The following is a 23,631-nucleotide window of genomic DNA, read 5'->3' as shown; positions in this document are numbered from 1 at the left end:
CCTAGGCCGCAGAGCAGGCCAGAGGCATTGGAGGCAGCTCCATGCCGTGTAGGAGGAAGGAGAATGTCAGCGGCCTCCGGGCCGCAAAAGAGGAACAGTGACGGTGGCTGGCCCACCACGGAGCACGGCGGCAGCAGTCCTGACCGCCACAGGAAGACGGAAGACGGCGGCAGCCTCCAGGCCGCATGGAAGCACAGCAGCACAGCCTGCCGTGCAAAAAGGAAGGCATGGGCGGCCTCCCTTTCCCTTAGGACAAAATCATTATGATTATGGCACTTCAAGTGACTCCATTCTCCTTTCTGCAGTCAGCTGAGTTACAGATTCTGGGAGAGGAGGATTTGGAACTGCTGAGGCAGCGTCCACTCCAATCCCTCCTTTATTGTAAACTGCTTTGATATTAATTTGGATGTTGCAGTATATAAAGTCCACTTTGGACAGAGAAGAACCCTCTACTCCAGGCAGCAGGTAGATTGGAGGGTGGACAGGATGGGGAGGCTGAGGTAGGGAGCTAAGTGGCTCTTCTCTACCTTTCTGTGCTATGATCTCTGCTTCAGCCCATCCATGTCTGTCCTCTGCAGTGCTGCTCATTGCCATTGAGACAAGAGGGCAAGAGCCTCATTTTGCACATAAACCGGCCAAATGCGGCTCCCAAGCCACAGGTTGGCCAACCCTGTACTAGCGTGTACTTTTAGGTAGGGATCCATAGCAGCCTAATGGGAGGCGTATTGGTGTTTTAGGGCCTGGTGGAATATTTTCAGTGTTGTGTTTTCATAGGTACAGTTGTTAATGTTTGAGCATGTTTGAGCGCTGGCAGTTAGTATGATTTTGTTGTAGGAAGCTTACTATATGTAATTGAGTTTACTCATAGGGAGCAACCAAGTGTCAAGGGCCCTCCTTTATTGCTCCAAGAGAGTGGAAGAGAAATTTATGCAAATAAAGGGAAAGGCAGTCTCCTTTTGCCCCGGCCAATTCTCAAGTGTCCAGTCTTGGTCTGTGGAAAGTTGGGTACCTGAAATCTATCCCGACCCTGCCTCTCCCAAGACAACAATGGTGAAACAATCTGCAAACTATGCTGCTCTATTGCCACTCCCCTCTATGTCCCCTGCCCCCTCTCCCCAGGAGCGCTATTCGGGCATGGACCCCTGTGCTGCTGGGAGTTGTAGTCCCTCCTGGAAGGAAGGGCTTGCAATGGTGGTGCGCCCTCAGCTGGGCAGCCTGACGGAAGAGGAACTACAAGCCCCACTGATAACGATGTTAAGGTCCATCTTTAAGCCTTTTCTGTAAGCCCTTATGTGCTATCTTTTGCTGATGGTTTTCTTAGACTTCTTTCTGCTACAATAGCTTTTTTTTTTTTTAAAGGCCCAGGTCCACTCGATCTAGCAGTCTGTTGCTTTTTTTTTTTTTTTTCCGCCTTTATGCATCCTTCTCCCTGGATCCTCCTACTTCCTCTCCGTTTTCGCATCTGACTCCCGGCTGTGTTCGGAATTGCTGGCGGTGGGGGAAGCCGCATGCTAGAGGAGAAAGCAAAATCCATCAGCCCACGAGAGAGACAAAAGAGGCAGGGAGCTGGGTTTTCTGGCGAGCTGCGAGGATGAAAACTGTATGTTCTTCGTGACTCGGGGACGAAGCAGGAGCCATCATGTCTGAAGGGGGTTTCGCTGCAGGTAAGCTGGCTGCAAGCTGATCCCTTCCCTGGGTGATTTCGATTTTGGCAAATACATTAACTTTACACCCCACAGCTTAAGGTTGTATTTTATTTTTCTTTGCTGACAGTGGGGGGGGGGGGGGGGGGTGTTGGACGGAGTAGGCTGGTAATGAAGGAAAATTAGCAAGGATCTTGGCAAGACAGCCACAACTATAAATCTCTCTCCCAGGTGCTTAGAAATGAGGAAAGAGGATTCTGGAGGGAGTTGAAGAGTGTTTTAAATAAAGAGAAACATGCACGGCTGGCTGTAAGCCAAGCTGTTCTAAATCTCAATTTTAAGCAGGTCCAGCAGTGTGTCAACCCTTGACCATAACTGCCCCATCCGCTGACACAGGACTGGATATCTGCCACTTTCTAGTGAGATCGAGAGCTGCACGGGCAGGGAATTTCTATTTATAGAGAAGTGGGGGAAGGCGGAGGAGTGACACCGAATGTGGGAGGGAGGATCCTGGAGCAGGATGATGGAGTGGAGATAGCCACTGCTGTCTGGGAGGATGGATGGGACACAGCTGGTGCTCCAAAAAGAAAAAAAAAATCCCCAAATCACTCCTTACAAAACAGCCACAGACAGCACACCACCGAGAAGGGGAGAGTTCAGGGTTAAGATGCCCTACTTCCATGCACCGTTATTTAATAAGTGTCCGATGATCCGGGCCTACACTGGCACTGTCAGATCCATGATGGGATCCTGTGGCTAGTGGACCAACGACTAGGGGCCCCCCCCCCTCCCTCCCTGTTGTTGTAAATGGCATTGGGATGTTAATGAACTACGATAAATAAACGAAGTGATGATGATGATGATGATGGGCTGGTAATGCTAGTGTGGGAAGCTCCTTTTGGATTTGACCTAAGAAAACAATTGCAGATTGGGTTTTGACTGGGAAATGATTTCTGCAAGTGTACTAGGCCATTTCTCAATTGGTGGTTTTTCCCCTTGATATCAGTGGCGTAGCCAGAATTGATTTTTTGGGTGGGCACAAGGTTAACATGGGTGGGCTGTAGGCATGCAGGTCTACTAGTTGTTTTTTTACTGATAAATAATGCCAAATTATGCAGCATAGCATTCACATCTACGCCTAAGTATGAGGTTTACTTAATGATACAAACATAATTCACGGTGATTTGTGGTACTTTAGCCTTCTTATTATTACGATTTTATACACGGCTCCTACCTGTCCATAAATTTTGAGAGAGCGGTTGTGTTGCTTATATTTAAATTGCTAACATCTCAAAATATAGATATATATTTTTACCTTTGATGTCTGATCTTTGTATTTTTCTAATCAGTTGGTCCTGGTCTCTTTTTCCCATTTAGCTCATTTCCTAATTCCTTTTCAGTGTCTTTCTTCTATTACTGTCTTCTTCCCTTACACACACACACACACACACACATATATACACGCTTTCTCTCACAGACTCCCTCTCACACACTCAAGCTGTCACTCTCATATGCTCTCCCCCCCCACCCCCCCACAAGCTCACATTCAAGTTCTCACTTTCTCACCCCTCCCCAGGCTTATATTCTTATGCACACACAGACGCACATCCAGGCACCCATTCTCACCCACACACATAAACCCAGACTCCCATTCTCACCCACAAACCCATGCTCCCAGTCTCACCCACACATATTCAAGCTCCCATTCTCATCCATACATATACACATTTAAGGTACTATTCTCACCCACACATACACACATTCAAGCACCCATTCTTATCCACATATTCAAGCTTCCATTCTCACCCACCCACACAAACCCAGGCTCTCATTCTCACCCATATATACACACATTCAAGCTCCCATTCTCACCCACCCACAAACCCAGGCTCCCATTCTCAACCACACATACACACATTCGAGCTCCCATTCACCCACATATTCAAGCTTCCATTCTCACCCACATACACACCCAGGCTCCAGTTTTCACCCACACACACTCCCATTCTCATCCACACATACACATTCAAGCACGTGCACAGCTTCCGCTTTCTCCCCCAGAGCAGGAAGATCAGCTGCCTCTCCTGCTGCCACCGGACTCCTGCTATCTTCGGGCGTCCGAACTTCCTGTCGGGGGGGGGGGGGGAGCGGAAGCGCAGCGCACAACGTCCGCTTCCTCCCTCCCCCCCCAAGCAGGAAGATCGGCGGACCATACGGCCCGACGCCCGAAGATAGCAGGAGGCCGGTGGCAGCAGGAGAGGCAGCTGATCTTCCTGCTTTGGGGGAGAAAGCGGAAGCTGTGCGCGGCGCTTCCGCTCCCCCAAACAGGAAGTTCGGCGGGCCGTTTGGTCCGAAGATAGCAGAACGGGTGGCAGCAGGAGAGGCAGCTGATCTTCCTGCTTTGGGGGGAGGAAGCGGAAGCTGCCCGCGGCGCTTCCGCTCTCCCCCCCCCTCAACAGGAAGACCGGTTGGCCATACGGCCGCAGCAGCGCTTCCCCACGTGTACCGTGATGGCGCGCGAGGCGTGGGTTCTCTTGTTCGCTGTCGCGGGGATGGGATCCCGCGACAGCCTTGCAGTTCCGGTGCCAGTTGGGTGGGCCTGGGTCTAAGTTGGGTGGGCACCTGCCCACCCGTGGCTACGCCACTGCTTGATATATACCTGCTGAATTTCTGGCCGGAAGATCTGAGTACCTCAGCTGAAGTAAAACTGAAGGTACCTTTCATTTCATCCTCAGGCACTAACCCCCCCCCCCCCCCCCGTAGCTAAGCCACAGCCTCCAAATGGAAAAAAAAATAACTGGTTACATAAAGTCTGGGAGGTTGCAGCCAGGGAGAAGCTCTGCACCCACAGATGATGATAACCTACATTATTGCCTAGATGTGCTTGTTAGATTATGTGGACTAGAAGAAAAGCACTCCCTTCCAGAACTGGTGAATGCTCATTGATGTAGTATGAAGGTGTCATGCGTGTGTGTGTGTTTGCGTCTTGGGATACTGTATGTGGGTTCTTGAGCTCCCGTTACACAGCGGATGGAGTCGCAGTGGAGCTCTAGGTTTCAGGGTATCTTTGCCTGCGTTTTCTGTTTTATTAGTTTCTGCAGACGTAAGCGGTGACGGCTGCCGTGCGTTCGCCTGTCTGTGATAGTTTTGTCATGTGCTGGCATTCATCCCCATAAATGAAAAGTTAAAAAAAAATAAATCAGGTTTAATGTTTTAGGCCAAGGCTTTGTGATTTGTAACTTTTAATTTGGTTTTAGAAAGGGAAAAAAAAAGGAGCTTTTTTTTTTTTTCTGTTCAGGTTTAAAATGTCTGTGTCCCTGGTGGAAATGACGGAAGGATGAACAGATTGTGGGACATAATCATTTCGGGTCATTTCAAGCCGTTCATGATTGGCTGCTCTGGGAGCTGACTTCTCTTGTATGTCAGGGCCGCAGAAAAGGTAGTACCTGGCGGGAGAGAAACGTGTTTAGAGACAATATCTCATGCAGCAAGCATTTCATTTGATCAGATCTACTGGGGATATGGAGGACTTTCTTTGCCTAAATAGAAACAGAATATGACAGCAGATAAGAATTTTAGGGCCTGCCTTGTCTGCTTAAATTACTCCCTTTTGCAATGCCATACACTCGTGGTTTTCTTTGTAAGGCCCATAAGCCAATGGTGGTTCCCAATTGCAACTGCAGTTTTTTTTTAAAACTAGCTTCATTGCTCTACACAGGCCAAATCAGTCTCTTATCGGCCAAAAGGAGAAGACAGCTGCATAATTGGCTGGCACAGGGAAAAAACCCCAAAAAACAGAAGTGCTAGGGGCTCTAGGCAAAGAAGCAAACCGTGCATGCTTGCCAGTCCCTTCTTTTCTTCTGGCAGCATGTGCGGCAGCAGGGCCAAAAAAGAGATCTAACCAGAGCCAAACAGGACAGGGGAACTGTAAGGCAGAAATAGCAGCAGAACAACTTGAGGAAAGAGACCTTAACAGCTCTAGAGATCATCAGCGGGTCACTGGTAGGGACAGAGCCGATGGGGAGGAGTGAGGGAGAAAAAAGGATGGGTTAAGATGGGGAGGTTTGAGATAGAGAGAGCCTGATCGAGGAGAGACAGCGACTAGTAGGACAGGCCAAGGTTGGGGGTTTGAGAGAGAGAGACTGATGGGACAGGCCAAGGTTGGGGGTTTGAGAGAGAGAGAGAGAGAGACTGATGGGACAGGCTAGGTTTGGGAGTTTGAGAGAGAGACTGATGGGATAGGCCAAGGTTGGGGGTTTGCGAGAGAGATAGAGAGACTGATGGGACAGGCCAAGGTTGGGGGTTTGAGAGAGAGACTGATAGGACAGGCCAAGGTTGGGGGTTTGAGAGAGAGCGAGAGAGACTGATAGGACATGCCAGGGTTGGGGGTTTGAGAGAGAGCGAGACTGATGGGACAGGCCAGGGTTGGGGGTTTGAGAGAGAGAGAGAGACTGATGGGACAGGCCAGGGTTGGGGGTTTGAGAGAGAGAGAGATTGATGGGACAGGCCAGGGTTGGGGGTTTGAGAGAGAGAGAGACTGATGGGACAGGCCAGAGTTGGGGGTTTGAGAGAGAGAGACTGATGGGATAGGGCAGGGTTGGGGGTTTGAGAGAGAGAGAGAGAGAGAGACTGATGGGACAGGGCAGGGTTGGGGGTTTGAGCGTGAGAGAGACTGATGGGACAGGGCAGGGTTGGGGGTTTGAGCGTGAGAGAGACTGATGGGACAGGGCAGGGTTGGGGGTTTGAGCGTGAGAGAGACTGATGGGACAGGGCAGGGTTGGGGGTTTGAGCGTGAGAGAGACTGATGGGACAGGCCAAGGTTGGGGGTTTGAGAGAGAGAGAGAGAGAGAGACTGATGGGACAGGCCAGGGTTGGGAGCAGGGCTGGTGGAACCACCAGGCGAGCTAGGCCTGTGCCTAGGGCACCGAGACTTAGGGCGCACCACGGTAGGCAGCAGAATTTTGAAAGGGCAAAAAGTGCCCTTTCAAAATTCTGCCAGCCTTTGACTCGCCTAGATGGAGACCAAGCACCGAGACTTAGGGGGCGCCGCGGCAGGCAGCCAGTTCTCGACTCGCCCTGCCTCCCCGCCAGTGCCACCCTCCCGACACCCCCCTAGTGGTCCAGCGGAGGTCCCGGGAGTGATCTTCCGCTCCCGGGGCCTCGGCTGCCACTAAGCAAAATGGCGCCGGTGACCTTCAGCCCCTACATGTGACAGGGGTCAACCAATGGCACCGGTAGCCCCTGTCACATGGTAGGGACTGAAGGCCACCGGCGCCATTTTGCTTAGTGGCAGCCGAGGCCCCGGGAGCGGCAGATCGCTCCCGTGACCCCCGCTGGACCACTAGGGGGGTGTCGGGAGGGTGACACTCGGGGGGAGGCAGGGCGAGTCGGGAGCTGGCTGCCTGCCACGGCGCCCCCTAAGTCTCGGTGCCAATCTTCTTTCTGTGAGTGTGTGTGTATGTGAGAAAGGAATCTGCCAGTTTAAAAAAATGAAATATGATATTACATATACCTGAACTTTTGAAAAGTTGGATGAAAGATAAAATTACTGAATTTTAAGCATCCCTCTTCTGGAAAATAAAATTTAACTTAAAGTGGGTAGAGACAAATACTAAAGCAAAACAAATTAAAGTATTTAAAATGTTCATCTCAGCAAAATTACAAATTTAAGATACTGATGCCAGGTGGGGTTTGTTTGTTTTTTGTTTTTTTTAAGCATAATTTAAGCATGAAGACTAGAATAGAATCTGAAATAGTTTTGCTTTTTTTTTTTTTTTTTTTAAGCCTTTAGAAAATGTATATTTTTAAATGACTAAGACTGGAATCTTCCCATTTAAAAGGGATGCTGACTAAGGATATCTTTCGGTTCCATATCTCCCACATGAATAATCATATGACTGATAGTTTGAAGAAAGACACTTGCTTTATTGCCTGGAAGCTTAAAACAAGAGAAGCTGTACTGTGTGGGTGGCTGTCCCTTGGGAGGACAGAATCTGAAGGAAGGGTGTCATTTCGCCTTTTGATAGGAATGTGGTTTTCTTATTTGACGGTTGGGAGCATCGCGTTCACTTTTAGTAAAAGTGAAAAATGCTGCAAGTCTGAAAGCAAGGTGCTTCTGTGAGAGTGTAATATGTATGTGAGACAGGGAGGGTGCTTCTGTATGTGTATGATGTATATGTGAGTCAGGGAGGGTGCTTCTGTGCGTCAATGTGTATGTGCGAAAGAGATGGAGCATGTTTTTGGCTGGCTTGTGTCTGTGAGAGAGGGCATGTGTGTGATTGAGAGCTTGTGTGTAAGTGAAATAGAGCATGTGTGTGATTGAAAGCCTGTGTGTAAGTAAGAGAGAGCGAGAGCACGTGTGATTGAGAGAGATTGATCAGACAGGTGACGTGTGTATGTGTGAGAGAGGCTGATCAGGGAGATGACTGGTGTGTGTGTGAGAGAGAGAGAAGAGACTGGTTGTGGTCCCTAAGGAAGAGGTCTGTGAGGACAGCTTCAGCAGCTACTGCTGCTTCTGGTATGGTCTGCAAGGGAAAGGAGTAGGAGAACTGCTGGAGAGGGTAAGTTAAAGTGGCTTTTTAATTTCATTTTTCTTGATTGACTATCATTTTAATTATCGGGTAGTATGTGATGTGTCTGCTGTTTGAAATATTTTATTGGTGTTTGGTAAAGCTTTCAAAATTTGCATGACTAATTATTGGATATTCTATTCATCAGCTGTTTTGAAATTATTTTATTTGTGTGATTTTATAATTATGATTAATGATTTATATATCTTTATTTTATTGATTTGTTTCACAAGGAATGGTGAAATTTTTGGTTTTCCATTGTTACGCTGTATAGAGGCTGGCGTGATGCTTTTTACAGTTCAGTTTTTGTCTGCACATTTCTATTTGTACTTTATGTGACTTTATTCTGTATTTGGTGAGGGTTTGTGTTCTGCATGCAAAGATTGAAATTAAGCATTCTTTTAGCATGTGGTTTCTCTGTAGTGGTCTGTAGTAGCTTAGCCTGTTCTGTTTTCCTGATAGGAGGTGTATTTATTTATTTATTTATTTTTAATTTGTATATACCGAAGTTCTTCTAAGAACTACAAATCAATCCGGTTTACATAAAACGATGAAATGCCCAAAATAGAGAAAGGGGCTTTACATGGAACAATAGAACAGAATGCCAATTTAACATAGTAATAATAAAATATTACAATATAAATACAATATAAATATAATGTAAATACGAGAAACGTTTGAACTCAAAATCGTTGTACAGTTAAAATGTCATAATAGTAAAAAGTAAAAAAAATTGTAAAAAGTCATAATAGTATTGGTATTTTAGATTCTGGTGTAATATTTTTGGTATTCTTTTTCATAGGTAGGGCTGTTATTCTTTGAGTGTTGGCAGATAGTATTGTGTTGATACGGGAGGACCATGCCGAAATATATCACAATAGGTATGATGCCATATGAATTCCAAGATGCAAAGTTTTTTCTTATTGGCATCACAACAGTGCATGAAATTATCACAACAACTTGTATATTAATTTGACCTCAGAATGTCATTTTTCATGTAAAATATGTTGTTATAAATGCATAATTTAAAATTGTGTATGGGGAGGGGGCACCAGACTGTAAGGTTTGCCTAGAGTGCCTAATACCCTTGCACCGGCCCTGGTTGGGGGTTTGAGCATGAGAGAGACTGATGGGACAGGCCGAGGTTGGGGGTTTGAGCTCCAGCCTCATTGACTCCAAAGCGATCCCCACTTGAAAAAGTGAAGACCACTGCCATAGACCCAAGCTAAGGATCTTCTGTGCTCATCACACACTTTCTTAAATTCTCTCTCTCTCTCACTCTATTGAAATATATATAACAAATATTAACCGTTTAAACCGGGCTTAATTTGTAGACATAAAGAAAGTGGAACTGTAGAGGGGGGGGACCAGAGCCTAATGTGAACTGTGCGGGGGGGCAGGACTATGGCCTGGATGTGAAGTTTCTCTCACCTGAATGCACACATAGAGGCCGATGCAATATCGGGCGCTGAGCTCAGCGCACCGCTAAATGCACGGTTGGACACGCTAGACATAACCCGATGCAATATCGAGATTAGCGCGTCCATACCGGCGTGCAGCTAATAGCGCTCATCACATGCAAATGCCATGTTGATGAGGCTATTGGCTAGTACCCCCAATTTAAAAAAAAAAAAGTGCTGTTGACGCGCACATTTTGACGCTCAAAAATTAACGCCAGCCCAGAGGTGGTGTTACATTTTGAGGCACCCCAAGCCATGCTCAGAAGAGCAAATATCCAGTTGGTTTTTTTTTGTAGTTCCTCCTACTTAATATTGTTGCGTTACTAAGCAGGCGGAATGACAGAAAGCTGCAACAAAAAAAAACCTTGATGGCGGTCAGGTTAGGAAAAGGGACTCTCTCTCGCCACAAGAAGTGAAAATAGGGATTATTGGTAAGTTTACCACCCCATGTGATAACTACCAATGCACAGTGGAAACTTACCACATACTGCAGTCATTGTAAAATTTCCATAAACACATTCCATGTGTTATTAACACTTTTGGATGAAACTAGGGGTAACTTTGGACCTGAATCTAAGGAAGGATATAAATAAAAAAAGGATCTAGCAGAGTTAGAAAAGGTACAGAGAAGGACAGCAAAAAAGGTTAAGGGGTTGGAAAAGCTCTTTTATGAAGAATGGGTAAACAGGTGAGGACTCTTCTTCTTGGAGAAGTCTATAAGATTGAGGTCTACCGAATCATGAGTGGAATAGAACGAGAAAATAGGGTTATTTACCCTTTCAAATAACAATAGGACTAGAGGGCACTCTTTAGCAGATTAAAACAAATTGGAGAAAATATTTTTTTTACTCTGTGCAAAATCAAGCTGTGGAATTCATTGCTGGAGGATATGGTCAAGGCAACTAGCATAGCTGGGTTTAAAAAGGGTTTGAACAACTTCATGGAAGAAAAGTCCATAAATACGTATTAACCAGGTGACTCATGGAGACCTACCACTTGACATACAGAGAGCAGCAAGAAATTGAATCTATTTTTAGGGATTGGCCACAGGATGCTAGAGCTTGAGATAGGATGCTGGGCTCAGTCGACCTTTGTCTGACTCAGTATGGCATTTCTTATGTTCTCAAATACTTGTAAAGCGAGGTATGCTCAGGTGCTCACAGGTATGCCTGACACAGTCCGCGTTTTGTAAGATAACTTCCTGCTTCAGAAGAACTATACAATGATATCTGCATATTTGGAGACACTGAGTATAAAATCATTTGGTATATTGTCCAGAGTAAGTGCGTATGCCATTGTATAGTTCCCCCGAAGCAGGAAGTTATCTTCCAAAACATGGTCCGTGTTGGGAACGTCTTCGAATACCTGTGAACATCTGAACATCCCTCACTTTACAAATATTTGGGAACATCCTGTAATTCCATACTTTTGGAAATATTTTGACTCTATAATTTGGGAGTTTTATGGACAATATTTGGATGTGCTCACTGTGATAAAATTGGTCATCAAGACCGTCAGCCTAAGGACAAATCATTCCTATTGAGATAAGTGATTTCACTATTTTATTTGTAATTGAAAAAGGTTTAAAAAAATATATAAAGACATTGAAATCCTATGATTTTAATTAAGGGTATACAACATAAGTTGCTGGTGAGCTAGTTGCGATGCATATTAGCTGTAAAATATTTATTTATTTATGTATTTATTTAAAGACTTTTATATACCGAAGATCATGTACTAGTACATATCGCTTCGGTTTACAGATAACCAGCATTAGAATTACCATATACATGGTGTACATAGAACAATAAACAATCAACAGTGTACATTAATAAATAAGGAATACATTAAATCAACAGTGTACATTAATAAATAAGGAATACATTAAACATGGAGTATTGCTCATTAAAAAAACGTTAAATTTGAAACGGTAAACAATTAATGAATAAGGTATACATTGAACATGGCGTATTATGCAAGTAAAAACATTAATATGTATGGTGCAGTATAGGTAGTGTGGTGCTTTATTGGTAGCATGGGAATTTAAGTGAAGGCTTCGGTAAAGAGCCAGGTCTTCAGTTTCTTCTTGAATGTCCGCAGGCATGGTTCTAAGCGCAGGTCCGAAGGCAGATTGTTCCTGTGAATAGGGCCAGCTATTGAGAAGGCACGTTTCTTCATTGACGACTTAGCAGGGGGTACATAAAGGGTGCCTAGATACATTGTTCTAATGGGTCTGGAGGCTGATTGAGATCTAAGAGGGCAATTTAATTCGAGTGTGGTTTGTGAGTGGATGGTTTTGTGTATTATAGTTAGCACTTTGTATATAATTCTGAACTTAATGGGGAGCCAGTGTAGGCTCTTAAGTATAGGAGTGATGTGTTCACCTCTGCCGGTATTGGTTAGGATCCTGGCCGCGGAGTTCTGTAGCATTTGTAATGGCTTTGTCGTGACTGCTGGAAAGGCTGATTAGAATGGAGTTGCAGTAGTCGATTTTTGAAAATAGGATAGATTGGAGGACTGTACGGAAGTCTTGGAAATGGAGGAGAGGTTTCAAGTTTTTTAATATATGTAGTTTGTGAAAACATTCTTTTGTTGTATTATTGACAAATTTTTTTAAGTTCAGCCGGTTGTCTAGTGTTACTCCTAGGTCTCTTACATGAGGGGTCGAGGTCAGTTGAGCTGAAGGAAGGTTTTCATCCTGGGTGATGAGCAGTAGTTCGGTTTTTGAGGTGTTAAGTACTAAATTAAGGCTGGTGAGGAGTGTGTTTATGGATTGTAGGCAGTTGTTCCAAAAGTTGAGTGTTTTAGCTATTGATTCCGAGATTGGTATCAGGATTTGGACGTCGTCATCGTAAATGTAATACATAACCTTTAAGTTTGTGAAGAGTTGGCAGAGGGGTAGAAGATAGATGTTAAATAAAGTTGGGGATAAAGAGGATCCTTGAGGGACTCCAAGAGTGGCTTTGACTGGGTGCGAATCTATATTATTTACTCTAACCTTGAATATTCTATTGTCAAGGAAAGACTTGAACCAGTCTAGGGCTGTTCCTGATATACCAATGTCTGATAGACGTTTGATGAGGATGGAGTGCTTCACCGTGTCAAAGGCCGCGGATAAGTCGAGAAGAGCCAGCAAATAAGGGGTCTTTTTTTTGAAGGCCTATGTAGATTCTATCCGTCAGCGAAATGAGAAGGGATTCGGTGTTGAGGGATTTACGGAAACCATATTGTGCTGGAGCAAGAATCTTATTTTCCTCAAGGTATTCTGATAGTTGTCTGTTCACTACTTTCTCCATGAGTTTGGCTACAAATGGCAGGTTAGCAATGGGGCGAAAATTTGCCGGGTCTATTGGGTTCAAGTTAGGCTTCTTGAGAAGTGGCTTAAGGGTGGATAGTTTCAGTGTGTCCGGTACAGATCCTTGAGTTAGAGAACAGTTGATAATCTCTGCTAGAGGCTTGGAGATAATTTCGGGAATGGTGAGCAATAATTTAGAGGGAATAGAGTCAATGGGGTGGGTGGATGGTTTCATCTTTTTGAGCATGGATTCTATTTTGAGTGAGGTAGTGGGTTCGAAAGAATTTAGTTGTGGATTCTGGTCTAGGCTAGGAGAGAAGAGTGAAGGTGTTCCTGTGTTCGAAGATGCCAGTGGGGCTATTAGTTTAAGGATTTTATTTTCAAAGAATTGTGCAAGTTCTGTGCACCTCGAGAGGGCTTGGTCGTCTGGGATGATTGGAGAGTTGGGTTTTGTGAGCTCGGTGACGTAGGAGAACAGTGCTTTGGCGTCATAGAGGAAATTGTGAATTTTGCTGGCATAATAGTCTCTTTTTGTACGGAGGATATTATTTCTGTAGATGTGCATGAGGGTTTTATATTCGGTTAGGTTCTCTGAGGACGGTCTCTTTCGCCATAAGTGTTCTTTACGTCTTAGTTCTATTTTGATTTTTCTCAATTCCTGTGTGAACCAAGGTTTTTTGTTCATGGTGTGAGGGTCTAGCTCTTTTGTTTTTAAAGGGCAAATTTTTTCTGCTACCTTATTTGTGATGTTGTGCCAGGAGGCGATGGCTTTATCTGCGTCTGTGAAATCCAGATTGGCAAGTTCTGTCGAGAGATGGGATCTTAGGTCCTCTAAGGTGCAGGATTTTCTGTATTGAATCTTGGTTTTGGAGAAGGTGGGAGCTGGGTTTTCCTTGATAAGAAGCTCAGTAGTGAGCATCCGATGGTCTGACCATGGAATATGGGTACAGTGAGGCAGGGAGGGTTGAGTGAGGCCTGAGTTTATGAATATGAGGTCCAGCGTGTGGCCAGCCTTATGTGTGGGACTGTTAACGATTTGTGTGAATCCCAGAGCCTTGAGGGCTGAAAGCAGTGCTTCGCAGTTGGTTGAGAGTGGGATCATATCAATGTGGAGGTTGAAATCTCCCATTATGATGGCTGGGGTGTCGGCTTTAATGTATTTTGCAATATACTCGACTAGAGGAGAAGGGTCTGATTCCAGAAGACCAGGCGGGGCGTAAAGTAGGCAGATCTGAAGCTGTTTGGAGTTAAATAGGGCGCATTCAAGTTTCGAGTTGAGTTTGGTGCTTTGTAAGGTTAATCTAAACTCTTTTTTTGCAGCTAGAATCAGTCAGCCCCCTCTCTTTTTCGATCTGGGAATTGAGAAAACATCATATAGCTGAATGGGTAATTGGTTGATTAGAGTAATGTCTGTGGGTTTCAGCCAGGTTTCTGTGGTGCCGCAAATATCTGGTTGTGAGTCAAGTAGATAGTTGTTGACGAGATGCGTTTTTTTTGTGTTGGATTGGGCATTAAAGAGAGTTAATGAGAAAAATGAAAGTCCCAGGAATTGAGTTATGTGTGAGGTCATGATGGGGATCAATCGATTGTGCTGGAGGATGGTGGGGTGGTTGATTCTTTTCCGGTGGCAGTAAAGGTTTTTAATCGTGGGGATAGCAAAGGAGAGCATAATTGATAGGCAGTAGACAAGTGATACTGAAAAGCTGTGAGGAATAGGGACCGCAGTGAGATTGCCGGTGATTCCGAAAGATTATTAGTGACCACTTAGTGTGCGCACAAACAAAATTATATGTTTGGGCGCACAAACATAATCATATGTTTGAAAGACCATATGATGGTCTTTCAAACATAATTAATCAGTGGGTTATTTGTTTCCTGTATGTTATTCAGTGAGGAGCGGTTCTTCTGTTAAATCATTAACTAATCACATTATTTAGGAGGAGTTAGCATATTTTATTTTTCTTCATCCTTGGACTAAATTGCGTTATTTCGTATGTTCTCCCACCCAGGAATAAGGCATGTTAGGCAAGCCAGGAACCAAATGCTAGACTTGCCAACTCTTGTGGTTTAGGGTGAAAGGCTCTGTATTGTTTATTCTAAATGTGACTTTTTGCTCTGTTTGCTAAAAGGTTAAGACATATCTTTCTTTAGAACTTTCAAGCATATGAACATAAGAGGTGCCATGCTGGGTCAAACCAGTGGTCCATCGAGCCCAGCATCCTGTCTCCAATAGTGGTCAGTCCAAGTCACTTGGAGGTACCTAGATGATCCATTCCCTGTTGATCATTGGCAGGGTCAGATTTAAAATTCTAGCCCTGACTTGTTGGGCTGCAATATCTCCTTGCTCAAAAGAATGTTGAGATCGATCCAGGAGGTGTTGCTCAGTGACCTGGCAGTAGATGTGATTCATACAATTAAGACAAAGAGCCAAAGCCTTTTCCACAGGTTCTCCTCAGTTGTGGAATTTTATGCTGAAAGAGCTAAGAAACACCTTTGAGTGCTTTAGGTTTAGGAAATTCTTGAATGTCTTTGTTACAAGCCCTATAAAGGTAGGACTTGGAAGGACTGACTTTATTGTTCTAAGCAGGCCTTTTCTTTGACGTGATAATTGCTTAGGGTCTGATACTGGGCCTCTTTTTTTTTGTTTGTTTGTTTTATAGTAGAAAATAATTTTTCACTTTTTATTGTGCATTTTATTGTAATTTTTGTTTTATATTTGTTGTTGTTTATGTATATTGGTTCTAATCCAAGTTGCTGGGCCTAGTGCTAAAAAGGCAGCATATGATTCCTAGAATTACAAATTAAATTAATTTTTACCGGCAGAAGTCGTTTTGAAAGCTGGGACGAGGTCCCAGCTTTGCATATGGCAACAAAGATGGAAGTCAGACTAACTACAGCTAAAAGTGCTGACAAGCAAAGATCAACAATTCCTGTGTGAAATGCAGATTCTGCAAGCGTGTGCATTCACCCAAGGCCATCCTTCTAGTCTGTCAAAAACAACTGGAGACATATTTGATCACCAAGCCATAATAGTCCTAAACTGAAAATTTTCAGCATACACGTAGGAGATCCGTGATCGATGCGGGCACACTGCTCAAAAAGTAGCAGAAATGACACACGCCAAAGGAACTTCAGGGTCGTCATCACCATCCTACAAGAAGCAAGAGACCGAGTCTCTGAGGAGCATCTCATCTACAGCAAGCAGTTTGGCCAGTTGCCAGTAAGTGCTATTGTATCACTTGCAAAGATAATTAGCAGAATCTTACTTTTCTCTCTACATATTCCCCTCTGAGAGCCCAAGTGAATACAAAGATTTAAATGTCTGTGTATATGTGGCAAACTGACTGGTACGGTATTTACCGTAATTATAATCAAAGATTAGTCTATTCAGGTGGCATTCTGGTCTCCAGGATTTATTCAGTTTTATTTGAGAGTCTTATCCCCCTAACAAAAGTACACGCCCACACCTATAATTTAAAGCCTCGGCTAGCAGAAAAAGGCTTGTAAAGGAAGCTAAAACATTAATAAGAGTAGCCTAGTTAATCCCTTTAAAGTTCCTCATTAAAATCTTTGCAAACAGTTTTGGTGTTTCTAGCTCACTGGTTCCTCAGCAATTCTTTTACATCTTCTGTCACGTCTGGGCTTACTTTCATTTCTCGCCTTCAGTCTGTGTTCACCCCCCTTGATGCTCTCGTGTTTTCTATCTAGCTTTTCGTATTTTATCCCTTTGATGATGATCTTTTTTTCTTGTCCTTTGTTCTGGCCCTCCTCAGTTCCATTACTGTCAGGGGCAATGCTTCTCTCTCTCTCTCGCTGTCGTGGATCTGCTTTTCACGGTGGTGTGCGCACTGCTTACCCTTTGGGGGCTGCCTTTTCACACTCCCACCGCTGTCGCGGCCTCGCTGGGTTTTGTCCTCCAGGCTGGGCACCGCCGGGCGCTGCTCTCTGGCACTCGCTCCGCCATCCCATTAGCCCTTCCCTTTCTGCTTGAAGACCCAGTTCCGTTTTTCAGTGGCTGTTTGATTTAATTCCTTTTTTTATTTTTTTTTTTTGTGAGGGGGGGTTCTCTGACCCAGCAGTTTCTGCCTGTTCCTTTGGGTCTTCAGCTCAGTTTGAACCAGGGTTGAGATCCCGGTGCTATGAGTCCCCAATCACACCTGCCTTGGTATTATTTTCCTCCCTGCATCCCCCATGTACTCCGTTTTAATTTCTGTATAAGAATAAATGATCTTTCTCCTTAAGTAATCAGATCAGCAACTTTGGCCCTGGCCTTCCCGCTGAGGACACCTCGACTCTCTGTATGCCTCTCTAGCTTGTATAATTTCTCAGGATCTCAGCGGATTGTTGCTGTATTTTGTGGTTTTGCTTTCCAGGGTAGTAAAAGCCTCCATAGCCGAGACAAGGATCTTTTTTTTTTTTTTTTTTTTTTAAATCCCAATAGAGTACCAGTTGCATTATAGGACAAATGAGGTGGTAGAATACTAGGGCACGCTATTCCTTTCACTTATGAGCCACTTGACATTTCTTTCTCCTGAAGATTTGGGATCAGTAGTCCAAGCCTTGGTTAGATCAAGGTAGGACTGCTGTAATATTACCTTATTTGGGGGTTACCAAAAAGGTTTACTTGATCGCTTGCAGTTAGTTCAGAATACAGCGGCCAGGTTAATAGAGGGACTTAGGTGGAGGGACTCAGTTATGTTAATGTTACAAAAGCTGGGCACTCGGATGCGGGTAGAATAGACGCTAATCAATCCCCTAATGCAATAAGGGGATTAGCGCATATTCAATGCGAGTCCAATGGGGAGTGAATCTAATAGCGCTCGTCACATGAAAATGCATGTGAATGAGGCTATTAAGCATTCACTCCCGATGCAAAAAAAAAAAAATGTGCGTCTCGGACACACATTTAGCGATCCGCTATTAACGCCTGCCTGGAGCAGGCGTTAATAGCTGAGCGTGTCAAAAACAAGTACAGAAAAGCAGAAAAAACTGCTTTACTGTACTGCCTCCATTTTTTGTTTCTTTAATTTTTCATCCTATTTAATATTGTTATGATAGTAAGTAGGATGAAAAATTAAAGAAACAAAAAAAGTTTAAAAAAAGATAGACAGTTGGGTTCAGGAAATGGCACTCGACTGACAAGCTTTTGCTTCCTAAACCCTCAGCGTCAGTTTTCCTTACTGGCGGACAGCCATCACGAAAAACATAAGAACATGCCATACTGGGTCAGACCAAGGGTCCATCAAGCCCCGCATCCTGTTTCCAACAGTGGCCAATCCAGGCCATAAGGACCTGGCAAGTACCCAAAAACTAAGTCTATTCCATGTTACCTTTGCTAATGGCAGTGGCTATTCTCTAGTCTAAGTGAACTTAATAGCAGGGTTCTCGTTAGCAAGGATGCACCTCCTTGCTAATGCGATCCCCTAATTTAAACATTGCATGGCGCCTCCCTTGGGGGTGCCTGGGGCGTGTTAAGAGAGCGGGCGCTGACTGTGCAGCGCCTGCTTTCTACGCAAAGTTATTGCATCAGCCTCAAAATGTGAAATTCTCTTCCTTTGCAGTTGAGATCAATTTCTGACCTCTCTGTTTTTCGCAAACATCTCAAAGCCTCGCTTTCTCAAAAACCTTTTCGTTAATAATGTTCTTATTTATTGGCACTGAATGCATTTTGAGGATGTTTTGATTGTGGTTTGCATTGCTGGATTGTTTTATGCTATCTTGTTTTTATGGTAATTGTTTTAACTGTTGTGCATCGCATTGAGCTATGACTATAAACGCGATCCACAAACGGAATAAATAATAACAATGTGTCCCACTGCCTATACGAATATTTAGCTGTGGGTGCAGCCACAAAGTCTTCCTGTTTTGGGAGCTTTGCTTCATTTGTCTCTTGTGTGCTGAGGGCAAGGCAGGGGAGAGATGCTGTACAGATTAGGTTACTGATGAGTAGCTGGCTCTGTAGTCCCCCCCCCTTCCTGAGAATGGGGGTTACAGCGTTTTAGTCAGAAGTACTCACAGGGGAAATACATTTCTCTGGGGTAAAGGAGGCGAGCTTGCCAAATGAAGCAAGGCAGGTAACAAAACGTAACAAGTGGATGTCATGCCCTTGGGGAGTGAATTAAAAGTGTCTGGGATGTGTTTTGTGGCTCTAATACCATCATTGTTGTTTAGCCTGATAAGGTTTGTAAGGAGGGACTGGAGGATCTTGAGGAGTTATTTTCAAGAGGGCCGGCCGTGTTAGTCTGGTGTGGCAAAAAAAAAAAAATGACCCCTTATAGACTAACCAATTTATTAAAGCTTGAGCTTTCGAGGAAAGAGTCCACTTCGTCACTGACAGCTGGGTGGCTGTTTTTCTGCTTGATAATCCGCTACAAGTTAACGGGGGCACGAATGTACCCATGTATTGGTGAATATCTTCCCCCTCCCCCATGGAGCTTGCCTCTGGTCTCACACACACAAACACACACACACACACACACTCTCTCTCTCTCTCATTTCACATTGCGCCGAGTCGATGTCCCTGCTGTCAGGGAATGAGCCCTTGCTTTCTGGATGGTCTTTGGATCTTCCAGGAAGTGGGCTGGCCTTCGGGCCCTGGAAATGCCTGCTGGCAGCTCGCTGCTGATGGATTCTCCCTGGAATGTGTGGGGCGGGAGGGGGCAGGGCGTCTGGCTGGTTGAATCTGGTTCCCTTTTGGCTGCTTGCAGATTTGGTAAGTTCATTTGTTTTTGAGCTGCTCCTTGCACCGAATGTGTTGCTTGTGCATCCCCAGAGTGCGTTTTCGTGCTGCCCGACTCGCTGTTGAATGTGTTCATCACAGGGTAAAGGGCCTGGAACCAGCATTACTGGAACATAGTGTGAAATGCAAAACTCCAACTTGGTTTTTATGAAGAGTATTGGCAACGTTTTATGCAGAGAGAAGCACAAATGTGCTAGCAAGTAGTAGCACCTAGGACCAGGAGTGGAGCTGTTTTCAGGGGGGGGAGGGGGACAGTCTGATACCGCAGCTCTACATCTGGGCTGTGTGACAGCTTTCAAAGGATCGAGGAGAGAAAGTCGTGGCTTTTTTTTTTTTTTTTAATATATATTTACCCAGTTACAGTGAGCGAGTTGCAGACGGAGAAAGGGGCTTGTCCAGGGTCACATACAGAGTCAGGGACCAACCTGTGACTGGTACTCGGGTGCAGGAGGGGGTAAAGTGACATGCACGGGGTCAGAAGGTCAGCGACAGAATCTAGGTGGGAACTGAAGCCCGTGTTTGAATTGTGCCAGCATTAGAGAGTGGGGCATGCTTAAAGAGAGGAGGTTCTGACCCGATCCAAACAGAACGCCTTCAAGCGCATGTTTATGGAGTAGGCAGCGGGCAGACCAGGACCGTGGCTGGAGAGGATGCAGGGGGATTGGGCTCCCACTGTGCCCGCTGTGGAACCCGTCAGGAAAATGCAAAAAAGGGGGAGGGGCAGGATAAACGAGAGAGAGACCGGAGGGGAGAACAGGTGATTTAAGGAATGATGGAAGGGATACAGATCTGGTCTCTGGATGTTTGTGGTGGCAGAGAACCAGTTACGGTTTAATTCATGTCACTGCAAGCCTCGGAAGAGATGGGGGAATGCCCGCCTTCACGTCAGGGGGTTATTAGGCCTGGCTCTGTGTATTTTTCATGCCAGAAGCCTGCCCATTTCACTGGCAATGCTCCGGGTCTCTGAGAGGCCTTCCACTCCTGAAGGAGCAGCAGGAGCTGCTGCTAAGTTATCTTGCCGTGGCCTGCCACCCTCCTGAGTTTTTATATCATGGTTGCTGTAAGCTTGGTAATTTGAGGAAGGGGGAGGGGGTGTCTAAGGAAGACTTTATCCTGTGTGATTGAATGAGATTGGGATGCGTATTTGAATTATGAAATCTTTATTTTTACATTGTATTTGTATTCTGCCTTTCAGAAACCTCAAAGCGGATTGTATTCAGATACTGTAGGTATTTTCCTGTCCCCAGAGGGCTCACAATCAAAGGGACTCATTCACTAAGCCACGATATTTTTCTCTGAGGGAAAAATATCGCAGGAGTCACAAAGCCATGGTAATGTGCCCTGCCACTTTGTGACTCTCGCAGTATTTTCCCTCGCAATTAAATACCAAAAGGAAAAATACCTTTGCAGTAAATGCCCCCCCCCCCCCCCCCCCAAAGACCGTGCGATGGAAGCTCTGGGACTGCCATTTAAAAGGGCCAATGGCTCTGTTTTACCCCTCCCTGAAAGTACAGAAAAACCCTGGAGGTCTACATAGAACCCCTGTCCCACCCCCACCCCATCCATCTCCCCTAGAAGCAGCGCGTTGTCCAAATAAAAAAAAATATACATTTTTTATATCAGTGCTAGGCCCCCAACCCCTCCCCTTCATCAAAAAAAATCCAGACCCTGGAGGACAGGACCCAAATCCTAGCTCTCTTACTGGGCCCCTTCTTACTCACAAAAATTGACCTGGTGATCCAGTGGGGGCCCAAGCCTAGGGCCTTAGGCTCCGGGCCTGGCGGCTGGCAGGGCACCATCAAGCCAGGGTGAGAGAATGTAGTACAGAATTTCATATTTGTGAGACTTTCCTCACTCCAAATGACGTCAACTTTTCACCAACGTGTACTGTGCTGTTCGTACGTCTCACCCTACATGTGAAACTGGCCCCTACACCCTTAACCACCACTAACACCTCACCTCGACCTATCAGGAGGCCTTCCTATAGCAAATAGGTGCACCTATTTGCTATAGGATAAGTGTGCACCTATTTGCTATAGGATAAATGAGAGGCTCCACTTATTGCTCACTGGCAATAAGTGGAGCCTCTCACTCTCACTTATTGCCAGGGTAAAAGGTGTAGTTATTTCCAAGGTTAAAACTGTGCAATATGGCCCCTGATTTAACTAATTCACACCCAAAACTCCTCCCCCCCCAAATTTGCATATGCACTACAGTGTTTTTCATATGCGTTATGGCATTAATGCATGCGATAATGCCTTTTGATGCATGACCCCCTAAATCAGAGCATCAAACTTCTTGCAAAATTGTCAGCTAATTGATTACATAAGAACATAAGAAATTGCCATACTGGGTCAGACCAAGGGTCCATCAAGCCCAGCATCCTGTTTCCAACTGTGGCCAATCCAGGCTACAAGTACCTGGCAAGTACCCAAAAACTAAGTATATCCCACGCTACTGATGCTAGTAATAGCAGTGGCTATTTTCTAAGTCAACTTGATTTATAGGTAATGGACTTCTCCTCCAAGAACTTATCCAAACCTTTTTTTAAACCCAGCTACACTAACTGCACTAACCACATCCCCTGGCAACAAATTCCAGAGTTTAATTGTGCGTTGAGTGAAAAAGAATTTTCTCCGATTAGTTTTAAATGTGCTACATGCTAACTTCATGGAGTGCCCCCTAGTCCTTCCAATGTCCGAAAGAGTAAATAACCGATTCACATTTACCCGTTGTAGACCTCTCATAATTTTAAAGACCTCTATCATATCCCCCCTCAGCCGTCTCTTCTCGAAGCTGAACAGCCCTAACCTCTTTAGTCTTTATTCATAGGAGAGCAGTTCCATCCCCTTTATCATTTTGGTCGCCCTTCTCTGTACCTTCTGTATCGCAACTATATCTTTCTTGAGATGTGGCGACCAGAATTGAACACAGTATTCAAGGTGGGGTCTCACCATGGAGCGATACAAAGGTATTATGATATCCTCCATTTTATTCACCATTCCCAACATTCTGTTTGCTTTTTTGACTGCTGCAGCACACTGAGCCGATGATTTCAAAGTATTATCCACTATGATGCCTAGATCTTTTTCCTGGGTGGCAGCTCCTAATATGGAACCTAACATTGTGTAACTACAGCATGAGTTATTTTTCCCTATATGCATCCCCTTGCACTTATCCACATTAAATTTTATCTGCCATTTAGATGCCCAATTTTCCAGTCTGACAAGGTCCTCTTGCAATTTATCACTATCAGCTTGTGATTTAACTACTCTGAATAATTTTGTATCATCTGCAAATTTGATTATCTCACTCATCGTATTCCTTTCCAGATCATTTATAAATATATTGAAAAGCACGGGTCCTAGTACAGATCCCTGAGGCACTCCACTGTTTACCCTTTTCCACTGAGAAAATTGACCATTTAATCCTACTCTCTGTTTCCTGTCTTTTAACCAGTTTGTAATCCATGAAAGGACATCACCATCTATCCCATGACTTCTTATTTTTCTTAGAAGCCTTTTATGAGGAACTTTATGAAATGCCGTCTGAAAATCCAAATACACTACATCCACTGGTTCACCTTTATCCACATGTTTATTAACCCCTTCAAGAAAATGAAGCAGATTTGTTAGGCAAGACTCCCCTTGGGTAAAGCCATGCTGACTTTGTTCCATTAAACCATGTCTTTCTATATGTTCTGTGATTTTGATCTTTAGAACACTTTCTACTATTTGTCCTGGCACTGAAGTCAGGCTGACTGGTCTATAGTTTTCCAGATCGCCTCTGGAACCCTTTTTCAGTATTGGGGTTACATTAGCCACCCTCCAGTCTTCAGGTACAATGGATGATTTTAATGATAGGTTACAAATTTTTACTAATAGGTCTGAAATTTCATTTTTGAGTTCCTTCAGAACCCTGGGTG

At 44.6% G+C, this 23,631-nt stretch overlaps 1 protein-coding gene across 11 annotated transcripts in view; it reads left to right on the top strand.

The window, feature by feature from the left end:
- Nucleotides 1-1,252: 1,252 nt before the first annotated feature.
- LOC115083911 overlaps nt 1,253-23,631 on the top strand; it is a 274,261-nt gene continuing 251,882 nt past the window's right edge. For 4 of the 11 annotated variants that reach the window (XM_029588000.1, XM_029587994.1, XM_029588001.1 and 1 more), the window contains exon 1: nt 15,830-16,187. In XM_029588000.1, coding sequence (XP_029443860.1) covers nt 16,078-16,187 — 110 coding nt within the window. In that variant the 5' untranslated portion in view covers nt 15,830-16,077. Of the gene's footprint in view, nt 1,665-4,212; nt 4,357-15,829; nt 16,188-19,583; nt 19,680-23,631 lie in introns of those variants that run through there. The other 7 variants (XM_029587993.1, XM_029587991.1, XM_029587989.1 and 4 more) reach the window with 4 other exon arrangements.

Source organism: Rhinatrema bivittatum, chromosome 2, assembly GCF_901001135.1.
Source record: "Rhinatrema bivittatum chromosome 2, aRhiBiv1.1, whole genome shotgun sequence".
NCBI classification, from domain to species: Eukaryota; Metazoa; Chordata; class Amphibia; order Gymnophiona; family Rhinatrematidae; genus Rhinatrema; species Rhinatrema bivittatum.
This window is presented reverse-complemented; position numbering and strand designations above follow the sequence as displayed.